The following is a 22438-nucleotide window of genomic DNA, read 5'->3' as shown; positions in this document are numbered from 1 at the left end:
TATCAGGTCATCATCTTTTCTCTCCTGGACCACTGCAAAAGTCTCCCTGCCAAGGCTTTCTCCCTCCCATCCATCTTGAAACCTGAGGTCAAATGATTCTTCAAAAGCACAAAACTGATCATCTTATTTCCCTGTTTAAAACCTGTCAGCGATTTCTCACTGTCCTTTAACTAAGTCTATACTCTTTAAGGTATTTTACAGAGTCTATCTCTCCAGCCTCTTCTCTCAGCAACATCCGCTCCCCAAATGGTTCTGCAGTAGAACTGTACCTTGTCTGTGCTCTCTCTTGCCTCTGGGCTTTTGTGCTTGCTATTCCCAAGGTTTGGAACACTCTCTTGGCTTCCCCTTCCCTCCTGGTTAACTTCTCCCCATCTTTCAAGCATCAATTTAAACACTCTCCGAGAAGCCTTTCCAGACGGCCAGAGCAAGTTAGTTGCCCCTGTGGTACATAGCCATGGTAGCTACATTCCCCCATCATCACACTTATCACAATTCATTTCATTGCTTACTTAAATGCCTGGCTTCCTGACTAGACAATAAAACTTCTGATCAGTATCTAACCTGTTCAACAGTTTATCCGTAGCACCCAGCACAGCACCTGACACCTAGTAAGCAATCAGTATTTGTTGTATGATTGACAGAGTGAAGAGAAAGCCATATTTACTTCTCAATCCATCCAAAAAGGCACAAATTTTGTGTGTGTGTATATATTCTGCATGTGTGCTTGTGTGCACACACACACGTACACACACACACTCACCTTCCTCAAAATATAGCTTGTCTGACAGGACTAAGAGATGGCTACCAAGCCACGTATACTGCTTGGTCACACGGTGGGAAAGCAGCTGCTGGTGAGACAGGGGAACTCTTTAAGCCTTAGTTTCCTCATGTGTACAATGGGAATAATAAAATCTTCCTTATATAATTCAATAAACAATAGCTATTACATCTAGATCCCAATTCCCAAATACGGATGGAGCCTGTGTTCTGCTCAGAAGAATGAAGCCCATGACTGAAACTGTCCACCAGGTGGCAGTATTACCCTGGCCTGGTCCTGTGCTGCTTCCACTACGGAGCAAGACCAGCAGTCAGGGGAAGTAGAAGGTACGACCAAGGGCCGCTTCACTAAAGCTTTGAGTGAAACCAGAAGAAAAAACAACTCAGAGACCAGGGCATACGTCAAGAAGGCCTCCTGTTTCTTGGACCCATCCTCCTTTTCTCAGCCCAGGCTCTTCCGAGGCACTGTTATGCTTAGGAATAAGCATTTTCTGGCTTGTCGTTCACAGCGGGGGGAGGGGGGGAGTATTTCCCCCTTGGAGATGAGTCCTTTTATCCCACCAGAGCTGCCAGCTTCCACTTCTAGTGGAGGCTGTGTTGAGAAGAGAGGCAGCTTTGCTTTCTCAGACTGCAGAAGACATCTCGTCATTCTGGGAAGCCCTGTGGCCACCCATTTTGAGGACATGGGAAGAGGCGGATGCCAGAGTTATTCTTGGTTTTAGATTTCACTCATCCTTTTCCACCTTGATTTCAATGAACGAGTTCAAGTCAGGACAGCAGGTTTTGTGGGGTTGGTCAAAAGATGGGGAGACAGGTCCATTCTCATCACCTCCCTCATCCTCCTCCTCTTGGAAATTAGGATTGTAAAGTTCTGGTGGCAGGAGCTGGGCCTCAGCAGAAGGTAAGCGGTCTGAGGGAGGTCCATACACACGGTTGGCTTTGGTGCCATGCTTAGAGTTGGCATCCAGGTGGTAGCAGAGCTGCGTGAGGCGCTGGGCCCGGAAACGGGGAGGCCGGGCTACCCAGACACCTGGCTCATTAAGGCTGTCCTCTTCATCTGACATCAGCTCCTCTGTCACATCCTTCCACAGGCGTTGGTCCTCAGGGCCAAAATGCCTCATGATGCTGGATCGGTTGGCAAAAAGCTAAGGTAGGAGCCCAGGACAGAGATTAGGAAAAGCAACAAACCACGCATTAGGTTTGGGGAAAGGCTTTGGGTGGAAGGGAGGCTGTGTAAAATCTGTGCCCGAGAGAACCAAGTTCTCAAGAGAACACAAGTCCTCAAGAGAACCCAAGTCAGATCTTAGAACTGGCTCCCTTCCTCCTCCTCCTCTGCTCCGTTCCTGGATCTCAACTCTTTTCTCAGATGCCACGTCCCCTGGCCCTTCCCACTGTGCCTTATTTATTAGCTTTTAGAGTTTAGCATCTTGAAAGGAAAGACTAGAAACCTACCCGATATCTGCGACTTCGAAGTTTCTTCTCCTCTTTTTCTTTTAGGCCTTTAAAGGGGTTCAGGGAGTTGCGGTATTCACGCCTCTTAGTAAGGAAGTAGGCTACACAGGCTCCTGGTGGGGAGGGAGAAGGCAGGCAGCAAAAAGCAGGGTCCTCAGCCCTTTTTTTTGCCCTAATACTACTGGATGGGAGAAGGGTGAACCACTGTTTAGACGATGGGCTTTCTGGGTATATCCATCAGCATCTATTCATTCCTCTCTGGTTTAGCTCCCTCTGCCTCCCTCCGTCTCCAACAGGAACTCCTCCCACTATAAAAAGACAACTCCAGGGAGGGAGGGAGGGAGCCGCAAGACGGAAGAGATGTGGGGACATATGTATATGTATAACTGATTCACTTTGTTATACAGCAGAAACTAACACACCATTGTAAAGCAATTATACTCCAATAAAGACGTTAAAAAAAAAAAGACAACTCCAATGCTTCTGTAACTCCCTTCCCCCACTCCCAGGTAAACCTACCCCCATTCTACTCAGCTGACAGCAGATTACAAGTACTTTTTCAGCAGAAGCTTTCTTTTCTTTTTTTTTTTTTAGCAGAAGCTTTCTTAGTGCTACAGACAAATAACAGAAGAGCAAGGAAAGTAGAAAACCCAGGACATAATATTTAGGGACAAAAGAGCAGGGCTGGACTCTGACCTCCTTTTTATAACACCCTAGATTCAGGCTGTGCGTGTAAATGTCATGCATGATGGTGTTCTGGCCCTTTCCTTCTCCCATTTTCATTTCAGACTGAGTAGGGGAATAAAAAGGCAATTAGAGACAATCCTGTGTGTATTGCAGGTGAAAAGAATAACCAAAACCAATTTTTTAAAGTCCTCTATTTTCAAAACCACCTAAATCATCTCCATATGCCTCTTCTCCTCTGGCCAGGAACAGGGGATGAAGAAAGGATGGGATGGGAGTTAGCTTAGTTTTTCTCACCTTTCAGCTCCTTGTCAGTGTAATTGTGGGGACTGGTTACCAGCTCCTGCTTGAGCTTTTCCAGAAGGAACTTCACTACTGAAATATTCCAAGAGGACTTGATGCTGCCACAAGAGAAGAGAGTGAATAAGGCAGTATTTTATTTTATTTATTTATTTTTTGGCTGCACCACGTGGCTTGTGGGATCTTAGTTCCCCGACCAGGGATGGAACCTGTGCCCCCCCGTAGTGGGAGGGTGGAGGTTTTTTTGTTTTTTTTTTTTTGCGGTACGCGGGTCTCTCACTGTTGTGGCCTCTCCCGTTGCGGAGCACAGGGTCCAGACGCGCAGGCTCAGCGGCCATGGCTCACGGGCCCAGCCGCTCCGCAGCATGTGGGATCTTCCCGGACCGGGGCACGAACCCGTGTCCCCTGCGTCGGCAGGCGGACTCCCAACCACCACACCACCAGGGAAGCCCAGGGAGAGTGGAGTTTTAACCACTGGATCGCCAGGTAAGTCCCTCGTCAGCATTTTAAAAGCTAGACAGAGATTCCCAGCACTAATCAACTTTGTGGTAAAGTCCTCCATGGCCTAAGGCAGTATACAAGGGGCAATGGTGAGATGGAAGCCTTACCCTCACTGTTATACTGAAGCAGCCCCCTCTATTTCCCTCTCCTTGGCAAAGTTCCTTATGATCTTTTCCCTCAAGAGGATCGTACCTTTCAGACCCATTGAATCTCTTGTCATTGGTGATGTGGTTATGCACATTGTGGACCAATTTCTAGGGGAAACAAACAAACAAACACAGAATCAAGCCAGGAGCAAATATGATGAAACCCTCCTCTGGTCCCTAGGCACTGTCCCTATGGGGTTCTCTGCCTGAATCCTGCCCATAGTCTAGGTACCATTTCTGTTGATGCCCTTTCTTAGCCAGAGAGCCGATCCAAGTTAGTATTTCTAATGAACCCTCCCTTTCTTTCCTTTTCATTTAATTTCTGTGGAGTCTCCAGGATTACCCCCTGGTCTTCCTTCTGCTCCCAGGGAATATGATCACTACAGTAGAGGGTTTCAAACACTTCCACAAACACACTCCTAACAGCAAGGAGAGAGCAAATATACACCAGGGCTACTGCAAGTGGACATTTCTTTTTTTAAAAATTTTAATGTTATTTATTTATTTTTGGCTGTGTTGGGTCTTCATTGCTGCATGTGAGCTTTCTCTAGTTGCAGTGAGCGGGGGCTACTCTTTGTTGTGGTGCGCAGGCTTCTCGTTGCGGTGGCTTCTCTTGTTGAGGAACACGGGCTCTAGGCGTGCAGGCTTCAGTAGTTGTGGCACGGGGGCTGCAGAGCGCAGGCTCAGCAGTTGTGGCGCACGGGCTTAGGTGCTCTGCAGCATGTGGGATCTTCCCAGACCAGGGATCGAACCCACGTCCCCTGCATTGGCAGGCGGATTCTTAACCACTGCGCCACGAGGGAAGTCACTACCTTTGCTTATACACCTTTAATGATGGGTTCTCACTAGTTTTTGACTCAGCTACTATTGAACATCTCTAATTGTTAAAAAATTTTGCCTCAGGGGCTTCCCTGGTGGCACAGTGGTTAAGAATCCGCCTGCCAATGCAGGGGACACAGGTTGGAGCTCTGGTCCAGGAAGATCCCACATGCCGCGGAGCAACTAAGCCCAAGCGCCACAACTACTGAGCCTGTGCTCTAGAGCCTGCGAGCCACAACTACTGAACCCACGTGCCACAACTACTGAAGCCCACGCGCCTAGAGCCCGTGCTCTGCAACAAGAGAAGCCACCTCAACGAGACCATGCACCGCAATGAAGAGTAGCCCAAGCTCGTCTCAACTAGAGAAAGCCTGCGTGCAGCAACAAAGACCCAGTGCAGCCAAAAATAAATTAATTAATTAAAAAAAATTTGCCTTAGATGCTCCAAAATCTGACCCCAGTTTTGCCCTAACAGCACCTGAAGTATTTGAAGACAGCTTCCATGTACTTACCAAGTCTTTTCTTATCCCATCTAAACACCAAGTCCTTCAACCATTCCTCATGACATAGTTGCCAGACAGACTCCTCATGAAACTATGAGCCTCTCTGGTTTGCCAGTGTCCCTCTTACAACATGGCACCTGGAACTGAATCTAACTCATCTGTTGAGGTCTGGCCAAAGGGAACATTACTTCCCTGACTAGAACTCTATACTTCTAGGAATGAAACCCAAGATGCTGTACCTCTCTTAGCAAGCCCATCCCTACTCTCAGTGTCACAGAGTTCATTCATAGTGAGCTTGTAGTCCATTTTCCACATGGATTACTATCTCCACCATTCTGCAACTGTTTTCTTTTTTAACTTTAATGTAGGATTTTACATTTCTTCCTATTAAATTTAGTTTTGTTGTTTCTGATTATATTTTCATTCCAAGGTCCTTCAGTCAATGGAAATTACCCAGTCCCAAACTGATGGGATGCTGATCTCAGGATTTCAGCTTCATATTAAAAAATGCCCAATTTATGCTCCTAGCACTATGGCTGACTGACCATATCAACTTAGGAAATTACTGTTAACTCTTTATGGTTAGGGTCTCCACTCTATAAAAAAGACTGTTGTACTAGCTTCATATTTGATATAGTTATTTTACCTCTTAGAAGGCCAAACTTGAAAAATCACAAAAGATGGGTAAATGCTTCAGAAAGAATTTGAAAGAGTTGCAGAAAAAAAGAAAAGAAAAAAAAGTAGGGTGGGGGAGTTGCATAGCTTCCAATTCAAGTGGCTTGGAAGAGATCAGCTGATAAACATCCAACCAAGCTTGAAGTGGAAAGGGAAAATACTCTAGACAATAACAAGCATTAAGACTGTAAAGGCTGCTGGCTCACCTACCTCCTGAGTGAGCTAAAAATGAATAATTTCCCCAGTGGGTGGCTGGGATCTGCAGCAGTCCAAGGAATTAAGATTCCGATTTGGTCCTTTTGGATCTCTAGCAGCGACCCACAGCAGCTTCATCACATTGGAGAGATACCTCTCTCATTCCTTCCCAGAGCTAAAGGTTGGAACAGTGAAGATCTGCAACTATCCCTCTCCCTCTAAACCCACAGACTAATACAAGAACATTTTATATCTTTCTCTGTGACAGGCAGCAAGACTCCCTGACTGGTCCTCTCACGCCTCTTCAAGCACTATAACACAGAGCAGGATGACTGAGAATGCTGTCCTCCCAGAAGGTCCCATGCTGAGCTCTCCAAAGGGCAGGAAGAAGCCAGGCCTCATCACTAGACCTCTCGCTGGAGTTAGTAGGCACTAGAGGAATGGAACTGATCAAAAGTCCTGATTTTATGCAAATTTTAATTGTCACACATTTATTCACAATTTAAGCACTATGAATTTTTGGGAAATCCCTTGAAATGTACTTCTAGGTATAAACCTCCATTTCTATCACTGGCAACAACAGTGCCCTCTTGGGCCAGAAATCCATGACAGAGAAACTAAACCTAGTCCCTGTTTTTTTTTTTTTTTCTTTTAATATTATTTATTTGGCTGCACCTGGTCTTAGCTGCAGCACACGGGATCTTCGTGCGGCATGCGGGATCTTTAGTTATGGCATGCAGGATCTTTTTTTTTTTTTTTTTTTAGTTGCAGCATGTGGGATCTAGTTCCCTGACCAGGGATCGAACCCAGGCCCCTTGCTTTGGGAGCATGAAGTCTTAGCCACTGGACCACCAGGGAAGTCCCCCTATTCCCTGTTCTTGGTAAGTGACACGTCACTGAACATAACCAAAATTTGAAATGAAGGTTAGAAACCAGTTGATACTGATTATGAATGGTGTCTTCTGGAAGAGAGAGAGAGGAAAAAAAAAAAGACTATGTCAATGTAAAAACATCAAATGAAAAGGCAGAGTAAAGTAGGATCTCTTAGAAAAAGAAAGAAGTAATATGAATAAAGGAGGTATAAATGGTAGTCAGCTGTTTTCAATCTTTACTAAGACTGTAACAAGGAGAAATGAGTTCTATACTATGATGAGATCTTGCTGGATGTCAGTGGTGACCTCCACTCCTAACCAGAGCCCTCAAGTTACCTCATCAGCCATTATCCAGAGAGTGGAGACCCATTACCGTCAATGGGAACACGATACGGCTAAAGAACATCCCCACAGTTATCAGAAAGATGTTCTGGGCGACAGAGCGAATCCAAAGGTCTGCGGTCACCCTAGAACAGGGTTTCTCAACCTCGGCACTATTGACATTTTAGGCTGGATAATGGGGGTGTTGGGGGAGACATCCTGTACACTGTAGGATGTTTAGTGACGCTCCTAGGGCTCCGAGCCACTGCAAGGTTTCAGGCAGAACTGGATCATATCAGTACCTTCCCTGCCAAGTGCTCTGAGAATCAGTAGAATCTCCAAACCTTTTACACCTGAGCTGAGTGGCCCTCTGCATCTTTGGGGTACGGGACCACCTCAGGACACCTTGGCCTTTCTGCCCATGGGGACCCTTGCTACTCACCCTGAACACTGGTAATTTGCAGGCAGTTTCCAGTGCTGCTCTGCTGCCGTCAATCTGCTTAACCCCTTAAGGATCTTCCCATCAGGATTATGAGATCACCAGGAGATATGATGTAATTATATAATTATATATATGATATAATTCCCTTATCTTTAAATGGAAGATATCAATCTATCTGGGAAAACCTAAAGAAGTTCCACTGATAGCAGTGGGGCTGCCTGTCCCTGGGCTAGGGAAGAGGCTCTCTCCTTCTTGCCCCTCCCACTCCAGCAGGCTTCAGGATACCATTCATTCGATATGGGACGTTTAAAATCAACCCACATTTCCCTCTTCACTTATCTCTCCAGACTGAAGAAAAACGTGGAGAAAGCGAGCTCACTTACGGAGAGGACCAGATCCCGCTTGCGCCTGGAGTTCTTCTGCCCACTCCCTCTGGTCCTGCATGGGGAAGCAGTAAATCCTAGAGAGTGTCTCAGCTCCCCAGTTCCCCCAGGGCCTGATTCTTCCAAGGCACCTTCCAGGGCAGCAGCAGCACTGAGCATGTCCTCAGGGTGGGGCGGGGGCAGCTTGGTTCCGTTTTCCGGCCCTGTCTCTGAGGTTGTCCGCTGGATCGCCGATTGTGTGGCTGGTGAAAGCTGCTTGGCATAAGCAGGGGCCAGCACCCGCTGCACTGCACCCTCAGAGGCCACATAATCATCCACCAGCTAAGAACATAAAAAAGAATAGCCTATTAGCCAGCCAGGCTTACGGGAACCTGATCAACCATCATTCACTGGCCAAGTATAATGAACAAGGAGTGTGGGCAAATATTTCTGTGGGTACAGGGCCTCTCATGTTGGGTCATTACCACAGGACTGATTATACAGAGAAGGCATGTTTCTGACGCTTTGTGAGTAGTCATTTACGCTGTGTGCTTGAGTATAGGAAATGTAACTAGGCAAGTGTTTTGCCTGAGAGGAGTTGAGGGAGGAAGTGATGACAAGAAAGGAAAACAAAGCAAGAGGAGCAAGAGAATAAAATAACAATAAAAAGGAGAGATATGGGAGCAAAGGAGGGAGATATAAAGTCGGAAATCTCTAGAGAGGCTAGCACTGCCTCCCCGACCCCGCCCTTTTCCCTTTGCAGGGCCAGTGTGTGCCCTCACCTTGATCCTGCTCTGGCCACATCCGACTGTCACTGCCCTGACACCTGCTTGCCTGCCTGTGCCCTCCCTCAAGGACATAGAGGGTAGGGGAAGGAAGGAGGGAGGAAGGGAGAGAGAGAGAGAGAGAGGAGAGAAGAAAGGAGGGGGATTTTTGCAGCCCAGAAAACAAAACAGTGAAAGTGGGGGAAAAAAAACACAGAAAGAAGTGGGGGAGGAGGCTGAGATTTATAGACCTGTGAGCTGCTTTCTGTGCTGTGAAATCTAATTCCATCCTGTTGGCTTGGAAGCCTTCCCTGCCAGAAAGAACCACAGCTCAGGGCTCTGCCTGGCCAGGTACCTCCTAGCCTCCTCCCACCTTCCCAGCTCCTCCTCCAACAGTCCCAAACCAAGGATAGTCCCTGGCGGGGCACAGACTGGGGCGAGCCGCGGGGCCATCACCCGCACGTGGCTAGACCTCAAGGGAGCAGTGACCAGTGGCAGTGTGACACAACTGGTCACACTCCTAAGATCCAGCAGATGGGCTGGGAGTCTCATCCCTCCCATCAACCCTGTGTGTTCTGCTGCTCTACACTTTCCTGGGTGTCTGGGCCTCGTCGTGGCGGGGAGGAGGAACAGAGACAGGGCAGAGGGAGGACGCTCTGGAGGAGAGGGTGGAGGAGAGCTGACAGACCTCCCACTGTCTCTCAAGTGGCAACACATCTGTTAGTTTCCCATCTCTGAGATCTCTACAGTTGCTCCATCTCCTTTCCATACTTCCATGTGTGAAACTACTTCTGCAGTTTTTACTCTCCTCAGCCAGGATTTTCCTGCTCATATGGCCCTGAGCAGTAAAGAAGCTGAAATAGCACATGTGCTTCTTTGTCTTTTCCTGCTCACAAAATAGGCCTGCTCGCTTCCCTCTTTCTCCCTACATGTTATCATCCTCTTACTGTGAACTCTCAACTCTCATTTCTGTTCCTCATTTTTATTTCCTGTCCTCTACCTCCCTCCCACCTTACCTCATTTTCTCTCTCTTGCATCAATTCTCCTTCCATTTAGGTTCACCTTTCTCCTCTGCTCTTGTTTTCCACTTTTTCTCCTTCCCTTCATTTCCGCCTGCCTCTTTCCCTCCCTACACCTGTCGGCTATTATCTTTGTCCTCTCCCTCCCACTTTCCCTTCTCTCTCTCTCCCCGCCTCTGCCTCTCTCTCCTCACATCCCCATCTCCCTCATAGTCCTGAATTCCTCTTGGCAAGCAGAGGGCCCGTGATCAAATATGAATGAGCCGTCTGTGCTCGGCAGGCATCCTTGCCAGGAGAGGCAGAACCCACGGAGCAGCCAAGGCAGCTGTGGAGAAGGTGCCATGCAGAGCAACAGAGAGGGAGCGCAGTACCACTGCCCCGACACCACTCACGCCAGAAAATGACCTTCTGCCGGAGAGGCCACGGTACCAAAAAAAAAAAAACCCAAAAAAACAAAAAACAAAAAACCCAGGAGGGCTGACTCTCCCTGCCGGCAAAGGAAACTGGGTACCGTGCTGTTCTGTCACAGATACAACCGAAAGAAAGGCTGAAGGATGGAGAGAAGAGAAGAGAAAGAGGTCGGGAAGAGCACAGAAGCACAGCCCCGCTAGTGTCCTGCGCTGCGTACTCACGGGGTTGAGCATCGGAGGCCCCTCGCCTGCAGCCAGGGCGCATACCGGGAGCCGTACGTCTCTCTGAGCGGCCGGGAAGCCCAAGGGCCCAGGCCCCCCAGCTGAGGCCGCTCCCAGCTGCCGCAGCTCCTCGATCACCACCTGCACGCCGCTGCCCACACTGTCACACTCCTCTTCCACGGCCGGCAAGGCCCTGTCTGCCTCTCCGGGGCTCTCCTTGAGGGGCCCGGGCTCCTCGGGCGGGGAGCCGTGCACCCGGCTCTCGCCGTCTTCATCGGGGACGGGCACCTTCCCTTGCCTCAGCTCACCCACTTCCTCCTGGAGACGTTTTAACAATTCGTTGTTGGCCCTGGCGAGACCCAGCGCAGCCTCAGCCAGACCCACGGCCTTATCCACCCGCTGGTAGATAATATGCAGGAGCTGCTCTGAACTCTGGACGGCCAGGCCGTGTCCGGTGACCGTGATCGGGGTGCTGGGAGGAGGGTTCCCGCCCTGACAGCTTGTGCTGCCCCCGCTAGTCTCGCTCTTACAGGCACAGCAGCAGCATCTGGCCTCGCCGCCACTGGGAGGGGAGAAGAGAATGGTGGCGCTGAAGGACATGGTGGCAGAGGCAGGAAGGCCCGTGCTCACGCTGCTGGACTGCTGCAAAAGTGTCCCCAGTCGACCGGACCGCACGAAGCTCTGGTCTCTTTGGATTCACTCTCCTTTTTCATGGAGGTTGGTCGGAGCAGCCTGGGCCCCCGGGGGCTGGGTTCTGTGAAGGAGGAGTGGGCTAGCCCTGAAGGCGCACACAGTCCATGGCTGCCTCTCCTTGGGCTATGGAGCAGAGCGCCTTCTTCTCTGTGCTGCCCTAGCTCAACACAGTGGGGGTCACACTCACCCCTTCCCAAAAGGGTGGGCCTACAAAGGCCTTCGGGAGGAACACAGTTTCAGAGGGTGGAAGGCATGGAATTCCCCACCACTCCAAGCTAAGGAACAGAGCTGGGACTCAAAAGGACCCACCGGCATCTGGAAAGATCAGAAAATTAAGGAAGAAAATGTAGATCTGTCTTCTCCGTCTCTCTGTCTTCGCTGTAAAAACAGTATTGCATTTTATTGCTTTGACATCCTTCCTTAAGGAGTTCAGAACACTTCATGTAGGTTAATCTCATCCACACAACAGCTCTAGGAAACACATGTTAACCCAGGGCCAGAGAAGAGACATGCAGAGAACTTATATATCTTTTTCAAGGTCAGGGGAAGACAGCAGAATCCAGTTATGGCTACTTTCAGTTTAGTGTGTGTGTGTATTTAAACTGATACCACTTTTTGTTGACATAAAAAATCATGATTCTACCGTCTCTATAATTTGCATACAGATGCATTCAGAGTAAGACTCCTATACAAGGAAAAGGCCAATCATTGCAGCCCCCAACATGTTGCCAACTTCACACTATTATATCATTAATGTTTTGGGGGTGGGCAGGGAAATGAAAGGAAAAGCTGGATAGGAGAGTTGAGCTGCAGTAACCAGGGCTGTGCACAGCCCCCTACTCTCACACTTTGTACACCTGGGCCTACAGCCTCTGCGATAGAAACTAGCTGTTCTGAATCCTCCAGCTGGAAGCCCAGAGAAACCAACTGGGGACCCTCAACTCCACTTCTCATGCTGCTTAAGGGAGAGGCAGAGCTGAACGGGATTGTCTAAGTAGCTACATGCTGCCACTCTACCCGCACAACCAGCCCCCAAAAGGAGAGACCAGAATATCAATGATAAGCCAAACTGCCTCTCTTTTGAATCACTGTAGTTAAGCAACTAAACTACTTCAGGAGGAAAAAAAAAGTGTGGGAGGGTTGGTTTGTACCACTGAGAACACTCCAAGGAACTTCATATTGTCATTTTCTAAATGACACTTGATTACAGAAAAAAGAATCTTTCTGCCTGAAGCTCCCTAAGTGACAAAATCTTAAGTATGTTTACAATTTCCTCAAGAGATACATTTCTATCTTACCCTGTAAATTATATCATAACATCACAATTAAAAGGAGAGGAGAGAGAGGGAAAAAAAAAAAAAAAAGGAGAGGAGAAGGTTAGGAGAATTTTCCACATTCCGAGATTTGGTTTGTTTGTTTGTTTTGAGTCAGCAATCTCATTTCGGAAACAGGCAATATCAATGCCTCTGAGGTACTAAAATGTAAATCTGACAATGCATTTTAATTACATTTGGTTTTTAAAGAATAGTCTTTAATTTGCTTTTTCTACCCTTTATATGGAAGAAATGCTTTTCTGTGCTAGATATTCACATCTTGTAAGAACTTAAATCCATTTACTGCTTCTCTATCATTAGAGTCACTGGAAGGCATAGTTAAACCTAAAAAACTAAAGGTTAGGACTTCCCTGGTGGCGCAGTGGTTAAGAATCTGCCTGCCGATGCAGGGGACATGGTCCAGGAAGATTCGAGCCCTGGTCCAGGAAGATTCCACATGGCGTGGAGCAACTAAGCCTGTGCGCCACAACTACTGAGCCTGCGTGCCACAACTACTGAAGCCTGCGTGCCTAGAGCCCGTGCTCTGCAACAAGAGAAGCTATCACAGTGAGAAGCCCATGCACTGCAACAAAGAGTAGCCCCCGCTCTCCACAACTAGAGAAAAGCCTACTCACAGCAACGAAGACCCAATGCCACCAAAAATAAATAAAACAAACAAAAACAACAACAACAAAAAATAAAGGTTAAAGTCAAATTAAAACAAAAGGTTAAAGGAAAGCACTAAGTGATTCCCAGGTCAATTTGTGGATGAATCATTAATATATCCTTTTCCTTCCTAAATAAGGTCCTACATGCTCCAGCGGGGTTTTTAAGTTTTTTAAAACCAACATCATGCAGAGTTTAATCTGAAACATGGATGTTGTGAGAGAAAGAAAATTATGTAAACAGTAATATACCACTTGGGTTCAGGATTTGTACAACAAGAAATTAAGACCTGTCACTTATATAATACTGTACATCAACTATACTTCAGTTAAAAAAACTGTTTTTAATAAATAAATAAATAATGTATAAAACTACAAGGATATACTGTACAACACAGGGAATGTAGCCAATATTTTATAATAACTATAAATGGAGTATAACCTCTAAAAATTGTGTATCACTATATTGTACATTTGTAACATATAATTTACATTAACTATACTTCAATTTTTAAAAATTAAAAAAAAATAGAAATGAAGATGCATCATGTTGGGACTCCAGCTGGGTACACTTCCTGGGATCAAATTGACAACTGCAATACTTTTGCCCCCAAAACTCACTCTTTCTTGCAGGAGGCCTTTACCCCTGCCAGCGTTGTGCCTACCTTGAGCCCCTCCCTCCCCTTAAATGGTCTTTCTTGGGTAATCTTCCCAAAACAGCACTAAAATGGGCTGTGTGAACTTGGGCATATAATTCCCTTTTCTGAGCCCCAGTGTTCTCATCTCTGAGATGCTTTTGAGTGCTTTTGTGAAGACTGTATATAATATATATAAGGCATCTACAGAATACTGGCACACAGTCAGTGCTCCACACGTAACAGCGAGATTCCTGAAACCTTTTGTCTTCCCATCCTGGACATCCATCCTGATGTCCTAATCTTGAAAAAAAAAAAAAAATACAATGGCTTGAAATAGAATTTGGGGAGTTTCCCCTCTAAATTTAATAGCACATTTCTAAGAAAAAATGAATTCAAGTATACAAAGACGCATTTATCAGTACAAAACCTTCTGTGATGCAAATTAGAAAGGTATTGAGAAAACAAGAGTATTTGTAATTTACTTACTATCATGACCTGGTTTAGACTAAGGATAATTTCAACTCTGCTAGTTTTTAATGCTAAATATATTTTCATATTTGTGTTGACATAAAATATCATGATACTATCTGCTCTATAATTTTGTCCCTCAATTTCTTTCTGCTTTTCGATTTTGTGTATTACCTAATTATGTCCATTTTAGAATGTCACGTTCAGGGCAACAAATAGGTGTTTTCTTGAACTAATATGTCTATAAAAACCTGGTACAGTGCAGTGTAGCATAATGGGCGTTCAAATAACTCTTTTGGGGTTCCTATGGATATTACTGCTGACTTAGTTTCCCAGGCTCCTGCTAGAGTCTCCCACATAAGCTCTAAGACACTGAAATAAAAGCATGAGGAAACTGGAGTTGGCAGGTGTTAAAGGAACATTTCACATTATGATATTTACTAACCAGACACCAATTCAAACGCTGGATAAATTATTAAAAACAAAACACTAATATCATTAGTTACATATATCCCCATTAGAGAAGATGAGCAAGTTAAAAACAACAACAAAAATGTGTTTCTAAAAATTCTCTATATGAAAGGCCATGCTAAAGGATGAGTCACCAAAATGGATTGCCACCTCCAAGTACTCAAGTGAAGGGAAGACAAAAGTCCCTACACACAAGGAGCTTACGGTGCATGTGAGAATAGAATGTCTAAAGAACAAGTCAAAATATACACATGTGCCTAAAAATATGGTACAGACTAAAAAAATCTTGAGGAGTTAGTTCAAAATAATAGAAAGATCAACAGAATGAAATCATGTGGAAGGGGGCTTATCGAAGAAAAACCTACAATTGAGCCTTGAGCAAGATATAGGATGAACTGGGAGGGTCGTAAGAAGACGTGATAAGTGACAGGAAAAAAAACATAACAGAATTAAAAGGGTACATGTGAGAGATCAGAGCAAAATGGCTTATATAAAAGGTACAGAAAGCTGACAGAGGACTTTGAAAATCGAGTTAAGGAAACTCTTAGAGCAGGGGTCCGCAAACCTTTCTCTGTAAAGGACTAGATAGTAAATAACTTAGGCTTTGCAGGCCATGTGGTTTCTGTCACAAGTATTCAACTCTGCCACTGTAGCACAAAGCAGCCATGGACAATACATAAACATGAGCATGGCTGTGTTACAATAAAACTTTATTTATGGACACAGAAATGTCACAAATTACATTTAATATTTACATTAAAAAATATAAAAGTCATTCTTATCTCATGGGCCATACAAAAACAGGTGGCAGGCCAGACCTAAGACTAGGGGCTATAGTTTGCTGACCCCTGTCTTAGATACCTAAAGTGGAACAGTTAGAGGTTAGGAGATTGTTTAATCCTGGAGAGAAGTGATGAGAATCAGCATTGTGGATATGAAGGTTCAATATCCTGGAGGAAGGACTGATCATATTTCTTAACTTAATAAATGTGGGGGATAGAAATTGGTTAAAGACAGCTTCAAGATTATAAACCTGAGGGTCAGAAGATGGTACCACTGACAGAATGATAGAAATGAGGAAGCTGAGAGGAGGCACCAGCATGTTTGAGAAGATGTGTATTTATACAACATGTTAAATTTCAAATTGATGGCAGCATCTTTAAATGGAATGTTCTGAAAGCAACTGGCTAGGACTGAAAAACAAAAACAGGAGGAAGGTCAGAGCTGGAATGCAGATTTGGAAACTTTAGTAGGAGGTTATATTTGAACTTCAGAGAGTGAATGAGCTCTCCAAGGAGTAAATACAAAGTCCTTGGCAAAGGCCAAGGACAGCACTTCGAGCCAATCCTTGCAAGAGGCTTCATTGAAAGAGAAGAATGGTTAGTAAGGTGGGAGGAAAAGAGTGTTATGAAAGCCAAAGTAGAAAGAATATCAAGGGACTTCCCTGGTGGCGCAGTGGTTGAGAGTCCGCCTGCCGATGCAGGGGACGCGGCTTCGTGCCCCGGTCTGGGAAGATCCCACATGCCGCAGAGCGGCTGGGCCCGTGAGCCACGGCCGCTGAGCCTGCGCGTCCGGAGCCTGTGCTCCGCAACGGGAGAGGCCACAACAATGCGAGGCCCGCGTACAGCAAAAAAAAAAAAAAAAAAAAATCTGCCTTCCAATGTAGGGAACACGGGTTCGAGCCCTGGTTGGGGAAGATCCCACATTGCCACAGAGCAACTAAGCCTGTGCACCACAAGTACTGAGGCTGCACTCTAGAGCCCGTGAGCCACAACTACTGAGCCCACGTGCAGCAACTACTGAAGCCCGCGCACCTGGAGCCTGTGCTCAACAAGAGAAGCCACTGCAATGAGAAATGAGAAGCCTGCACGCCACAACAAAGAGTAGCCCCCGCTCGCTGCAGCTAGAGAAAACCCACTCACGGCAACGAAGACCCAACGCAGCCAAAAATAAATAAGTAAATTTATTAAAAAGAAGAAGAATATCAAGAAAGTGGATCCAATCAACTGTGACAAGTGCAGCAGAATGGTTAAAAAAGATGCAAATTAAGGAAATACATTTTATTTGTCTGTGATGGTCACTGGCAATGACCAGAGAGGTATTTTTTGTAGTGAAAGTAATACTATGCAGTAGACGAAAGAGAACATGATGGAGAGAAAATGGAAGCAAGACATGAAGTCAAGTTTTCTAGAGTTTAGTTATGAAAGGAAGGAAATAGGAAGTCAGAGAGGGCACTAGAGCCTCAGTATGTTTAAAAAGCAGAAAGAAAAAGGCCAGTGAAAAAGGAAAGGATAAACATATTAGGAAAGGATTTAAGTTTTCTTCTAGCAAGGATTCGCCCATGAGAAGGAAGGAAGGCAAGCTCTTCCCTGAGACTGCAGAGAAGAAAAAGATGAACTCAGCGGCCAAGATTCATTGACATGGAGAGAGGAAGACAAAGATATATGCTATTGAGACACTCTTTTTACTTTACAGACATTTCTCAGTTTGAATAATTCAAACTGATAAAAGAACTTTATTATAGATAGTGCTGCATTATCTGTTGCTACAACCTGCTAAATTCTTCTTTTCTAACACTCCAGACCTACCACAATTAATCATTCTTGCTTTTTTCCATCACTAGTTTAAGGTTCTAAAGCCCATTTAACCCTGCCAACATTATTAACATAGCTAAACTTTATTATGGTATCTTTATTTTACCTCTCAAAATGTATAACTGTTTAATAGCCCATGAAGCAATCCATGGAATGTCTGGCAAAGCAACAGTTAACTGGAGTAAATTATCCAGGCAGTGTCTATACCATTATTATTAAACTTGAATACTATCAACTTTTGCAACTTCAGATTGCTGATTTATTCTGAAACCAAGAGTTTGCATTCTTGTTCAAGAAAGAAAAAACAGGAATAAACTAAGATTGACCACCACTGAATAACATACATGCCTTTTGCAAAATGCTATCAACTTTTAGAATTGAATGTTAAGAAAAAGATCTTCAATCCTATGATGAGCTGCCAACACAAAATGGCAGCAGCTGTCAAACTTAAGTTTACATAAAATCTGTGTGTTTGGGGTTCATTCTGTATTGGTCTAATTTTAATACATGTGAAAGGAGCCTAGAAAATGTACTTTTCAAAAATTTTGGTTTTTTTAAAATAAGTATTTAGATAAAGAAGAAAGAAAACTCATCTTCTTTAGACAGACAGCTCAGGGTGAGACTGTCCATAATCTTAACTATCCCTTTCCTCCCAAGACATGTATTTTTGTTAGAACTAAATATATCATACCCTTGGCAGCTCCCTTGCTTGCTTCAACCCATTCTGAGTTTGAATTTTCTGCATGACTGAGTTCACCTCCAAACTATGAAAAATAAAAGTTTTCCCACTGTTTAATAGGTGTGTAGGGTATGGTATCACTCAGATGATATATGTTTTTATAATGGGCCCTTGACTCATTCAGGGTCATGCTAGCAATGGACTTCCTTAAATGTGATTACTGAAAGCATAGCAATCGATACCATAATCTTCATTTTAAGAAATAAAAAAGGAAAATGGCCACTTAAAGTTCCTGCTGTGCCGGTCAGCCCTTCTCCCCCACTTGAAGGTGCAAAATGGCTCACCGGATAGAAGGTCCTCTCAAAACCTATTTCTATCAGACATGAGCTCCTTATCACACAAGAGCAGGTAAGTAAACACCATAAGACAGTATTTTTCTACATTTTTAAAGACTGACCCATCTAAGGATCTACAAAAAAACAAAATCTAAGACTTCGTTTCTAGGGGTAAAAAAGATGTAGACCCAGAGGGCAGAATGAGTTCCTAAGAAAAGGATCCCACGTAATCCGAAAATTCCAAGTATGTCTGTATAGTAGTACGAGGGTTTTTAACCCGATATAGCACTGTCTTTTTTCTTTACATGTGCTAAAATGCAACTTGGTGAGATTAAAATTACCGGTTTAAGGTTTCCATATCCATGTGCCTGACGTAAATGACTCTTCCTGCATTTCTGGAGAAACTGAAAAATGAAAAACTAGCTCCTAAAGCTGTATCGTGTGCCCAGCGAGCCCTCGGTAAACGTTAGCTGATTAAATATTAGTCAAAGATGACAAAGTGGGCACGAGGGACAGCAGAACAATTTCCGAAGGGAACGTTTCAGCCACAGGCAGGGAGGACACAGCGGCGCAAGGGAGAATAGAGCTGAGCTCCGCCCTCCAGGCCGCAGGGAACAGGGCGACCCGCCACTGAGGCCCCCGCTAGACTATGCCCTAGGTGTCCTGGGAAAGGGGTGTTCCTCAGAAGGCCCGCAGACAGCAGATTGGCCGAGGCGGGGCCGGGGATCTCGTTGGGTCACCGTGGGTAGACTACGCGGCCAAAAAAGCTCGGAGGGCTTGGGGGGAGTATGGCGGGAGAGTTCCCGCGGCGATCCCGCCTTGGCGGCCCTAAGGGTGTCCCACCTCGTGTGCCCCGCGCGCCGCGCTAGCTGACCGAACGGCGCCAAGAAGGCGCGCGGGCGGCCGCGGACGACCGAGGCGCGGCTCGTGTACCCGGCTAGCGCGCGCACGCGGGGAGGCCCCGCCCTGCCAGTCTCCGGGCCCCCGGTGATTGGCGGTTGGACGATGAGGCGGAGCAGGGCTGGGGACGTTATTGGCCGCAATCCGCAATCACTCAACAAGCCAGGGAGGGGAGGGGCCTCTTCAGGGAGGGACACGACTGCGAGGCTTTTTCAAAGCCGTCAGACGCCATCTTTAGCCTCTTTTTTTTCTTGTTTACTCGCTTTTGTTCTCTGTTGCTCACAAAGCTGCGTGTACACGATTATAGGTACAGTGGCTACAAGTCGGCCTCATACATTTGGTGGCGGAAGGCTTTTCGTTCCTACCGGCCTCAGCTGCAGATCTTTCAGCAAGGTGGCAGCTGCCCTTACTTCAAAGAAGTTTTCATTTCGAGGGGCCCCGCGGATTCCCAAGCAAAACCAACCGAGTTTAGCTTTGCTTTGGTAGGAGGGCCAAGACAACGATATATTCGTGGGAGGAATTTTGTTTCTTACAAAGAAATTCAAAGCAAGGACATTGCCTCTGAGCCTAAAATCCTACTAAAAATTAAATAGTCTAGGAAGACAGGGGCTTGGGCTGTGTATACTGCTCTAGAAGAACTCTCTTTTCCGAGAAGGTAGGAAGTATACGTGAAGACCTGCAGTAAGGCGAAAAAGATTAAGAGCAAAACTCCATTAAAAATTCCTAACACTGCTGCCATCACAAAGGGCACTAGACTGACTAGATTTCAAAGATACGCAGGCCTAAACTTGTGGAATGATCCACATTTGAGACTGATCTGACTTGTATTGTTAGGGAATAAAAATGCACTCAATACAGATAAACCCAGAGCCCACACGGGCTACTTTCATTATAGTGAATGTCAAGACCTGTACAAACAGTTTAATCGCCGTTGTTAGGTGTCTTAAATACTGCTTGAAACTGAGTGGGACGCGAGGTGGGGAATGGAAATGTATTATCACACAGAGGTTTTGTTGTCCTGAAATTTGAACTCTACAGTAGATCTTTTTTTATCTCCTGGTCGCTACTTCACTTGTGACATTCCAGTTTCTCCCTCATCACCCCATATACCTCCTATGCTTTCACTCCAATCTGCCAATAGAGATTTGAATATAAATATTTTCCGTATGACTCCTAATAGGAGACGATGGTTCTGTAACAGAAAAAAGTGAGAATACGTCTCCTGTAAGCGGAGGTGCTGTTCTGAGCCTGTTGTTCTCTAATTCATACACTTCTCTCCGTGGCTCTTGGCATGGGGAGAAAGCTTTTCATTTTAAAAATGCAACATGATAACCAAAATGCATTTCTTATCCCTCCCATATATTATTTGCCTTTGCCTCCTCTTGGCACCTCCCCCATCACCACCACCATTAACAGTTTTTGAGAATTGGACTTGACTGGATTATTTTCCTGATATTTTGCCAGCTGTGAAGCTTTTCAAACAAATCCCAACCTATCAACGACCATTTTGTCAAAAAGCCAAGAGAGAACTTCCCTTCTGAACACACCAACCAAACCACACATAAAGGCCAAAATATACACAGCTGTACATTTAAGAACGTGAGACAATAAAAAGCAAAACCACTTAGGCAAAACAGTCACTAAAGGCGGCTTTAAACCACAGACTCAATGCATTGCCTACCCTCATTTGCCACATGGACTGCATATTCCTTGGCAATTATTTAATTATTCACTAATCTTATACTTTAGAAGAAGAGCAGAAAATACAGTAAATGCACATGGAATGAAAATGCCTAAGTAATTCTATGCATAGGATTTCTTCTACGCTTTAATTTGCACATGAAATCCTGTCTGGATCACATTTGGGAACACAACAAAAAAATCCACATCCTAGGGGCTACTTTGCACACAAAAAACCAAAGGCAATCGCTTTTGAAAACAAAATCTGATACGGCACATATACACATACTGTACATATACACAAAGCACAAAACCCCAAGATAAATCTTTACGAAATTACTTGCTTAAAGAAACACACACACACAATGTTCTCATGAAAAATGTGTGTAAGACACACTGTAAGAAGGGCTTTGACCCCCCCCTCCGCCGGGAAATGAGTGTCACAATTATAAAATCCAAACATTTTTAACCTATTGGCCTTGGACAATTGCCACATTCAAGCCACTTGGTTTTGGTTCTGGGGGAGGGTGTGTAAAACGCACGCAAACAGCTTTGTGAGGGAGTCTCAAATCTCCGCTCCCTTACACGTTGCCTGTGGCAGAAATTTACATTATCCCTTCATCCCGCTTAAAAAAAGAAACTTACACTTCCCAAGAGGATAAATTTTTAAAATTCCCCTGACCATAAAAATTTACCAGTTCTTAAAATGTGATAGCAAAAAGAAAAAATCTCTATAAATTTGGCTGGAAACAGTTGTACACGGCCATCCTGCTTCTCAACTTCTTGGTATATTTAAAACCTTGACCAGGAAAAAGAAAGAGGAAGAGAGACAGAAAAAGAAATGGGGAAAAGCGCACATTCCCCTTAGCAACAGTTTCCTCACCCCAGCATTGCCACAGATCTCTATTTTTTTTTTAAAAATTTGAAAACACGCACAAGATTAAGGAGAAAAAAAATGGAAAAAGGATACCCGAAGGTCGTATGGCTCTTTGTATTCGTGTGTGTGCAAAAAGGAGGACTCGCGGAGCCAGAGCCGGCAAGCCCCGCCCCTCCCCGGACGCCCGCCCGGATTGGCCACTGGCGGCCGCTGGGCGCCCCGCCCGCGAGCACACGCGTAGCACCCGAGGCGCGGGCCCAGGGGGCCCCCAAGGGCCGCCCGACCCCCGACCCTGGCCCCCTTCCGCTCGGACCCTGGCGGCCCGGTTGGCACCTATACCCTTCCCCACCTCTCTCCCCTTCCTTTCACTTTCTCACCCTCCTCTCACCTTTTCCCATGTTTGTTCCTCAGTGAAACCAGGCCTTCGTTACCAGCATAAAAAACCGGTGAGCGAGCACCTTCTGACAATTTGCTAAAGTTGGTTAACTAGTCAGTAAAATTCTAGTTTGGGATTAAGCATCAAGCACTCGGTGCGTGGGCCGAGCTCATGATTTCCAGGTGGAATGTCTCTGGGTCACGTCTATTGCTTAACTCTCCCACCTTTAAATGAACATTCATGCAAGTGCGTGACATCCTTCAGGTGAAAGACAAAGTAGCTTTA

At 45.5% G+C, this 22438-nt stretch overlaps 1 protein-coding gene across 3 annotated transcripts; it reads right to left on the bottom strand.

The window, feature by feature from the left end:
- Positions 1 to 770: 770 nt before the first annotated feature.
- On the bottom strand, positions 771 to 21900 carry C2H14orf93 (chromosome 2 C14orf93 homolog). Of its 3 annotated transcripts, XM_069540400.1 has the most exons (8): positions 21871 to 21900; positions 11345 to 11472; positions 10465 to 11218; positions 8071 to 8391; positions 3907 to 3968; positions 3211 to 3314; positions 2230 to 2342; positions 771 to 1922 (listed from the first exon to the last, which is right to left on the bottom strand). In XM_069540400.1, exons 3-8 carry the CDS (start codon positions 11062 to 11064, stop codon positions 1503 to 1505), a joined length of 1620 nt encoding a protein of 539 aa, XP_069396501.1. In that variant the 5' UTR covers positions 11065 to 11218; positions 11345 to 11472; positions 21871 to 21900; the 3' UTR covers positions 771 to 1502. The 3 variants fall into 3 exon arrangements, with proteins under 3 accessions (XP_069396501.1, XP_059859476.1, XP_059859478.1); XM_060003493.1 differs by having other exon boundaries at positions 10465 to 11472; XM_060003495.1 differs by lacking the exon at positions 21871 to 21900 and having other exon boundaries at positions 10465 to 11605.
- Positions 21901 to 22438: the final 538 nt, after the last annotated feature.

The sequence above is a fragment of the Delphinus delphis genome, chromosome 2, assembly GCF_949987515.2.
Source record: "Delphinus delphis chromosome 2, mDelDel1.2, whole genome shotgun sequence".
NCBI lineage: Eukaryota > Metazoa > Chordata > Mammalia > Artiodactyla > Delphinidae > Delphinus > Delphinus delphis.
Note: the sequence above shows the minus strand (reverse complement) of the source record. Positions and strands in the feature narration are given on the sequence as shown.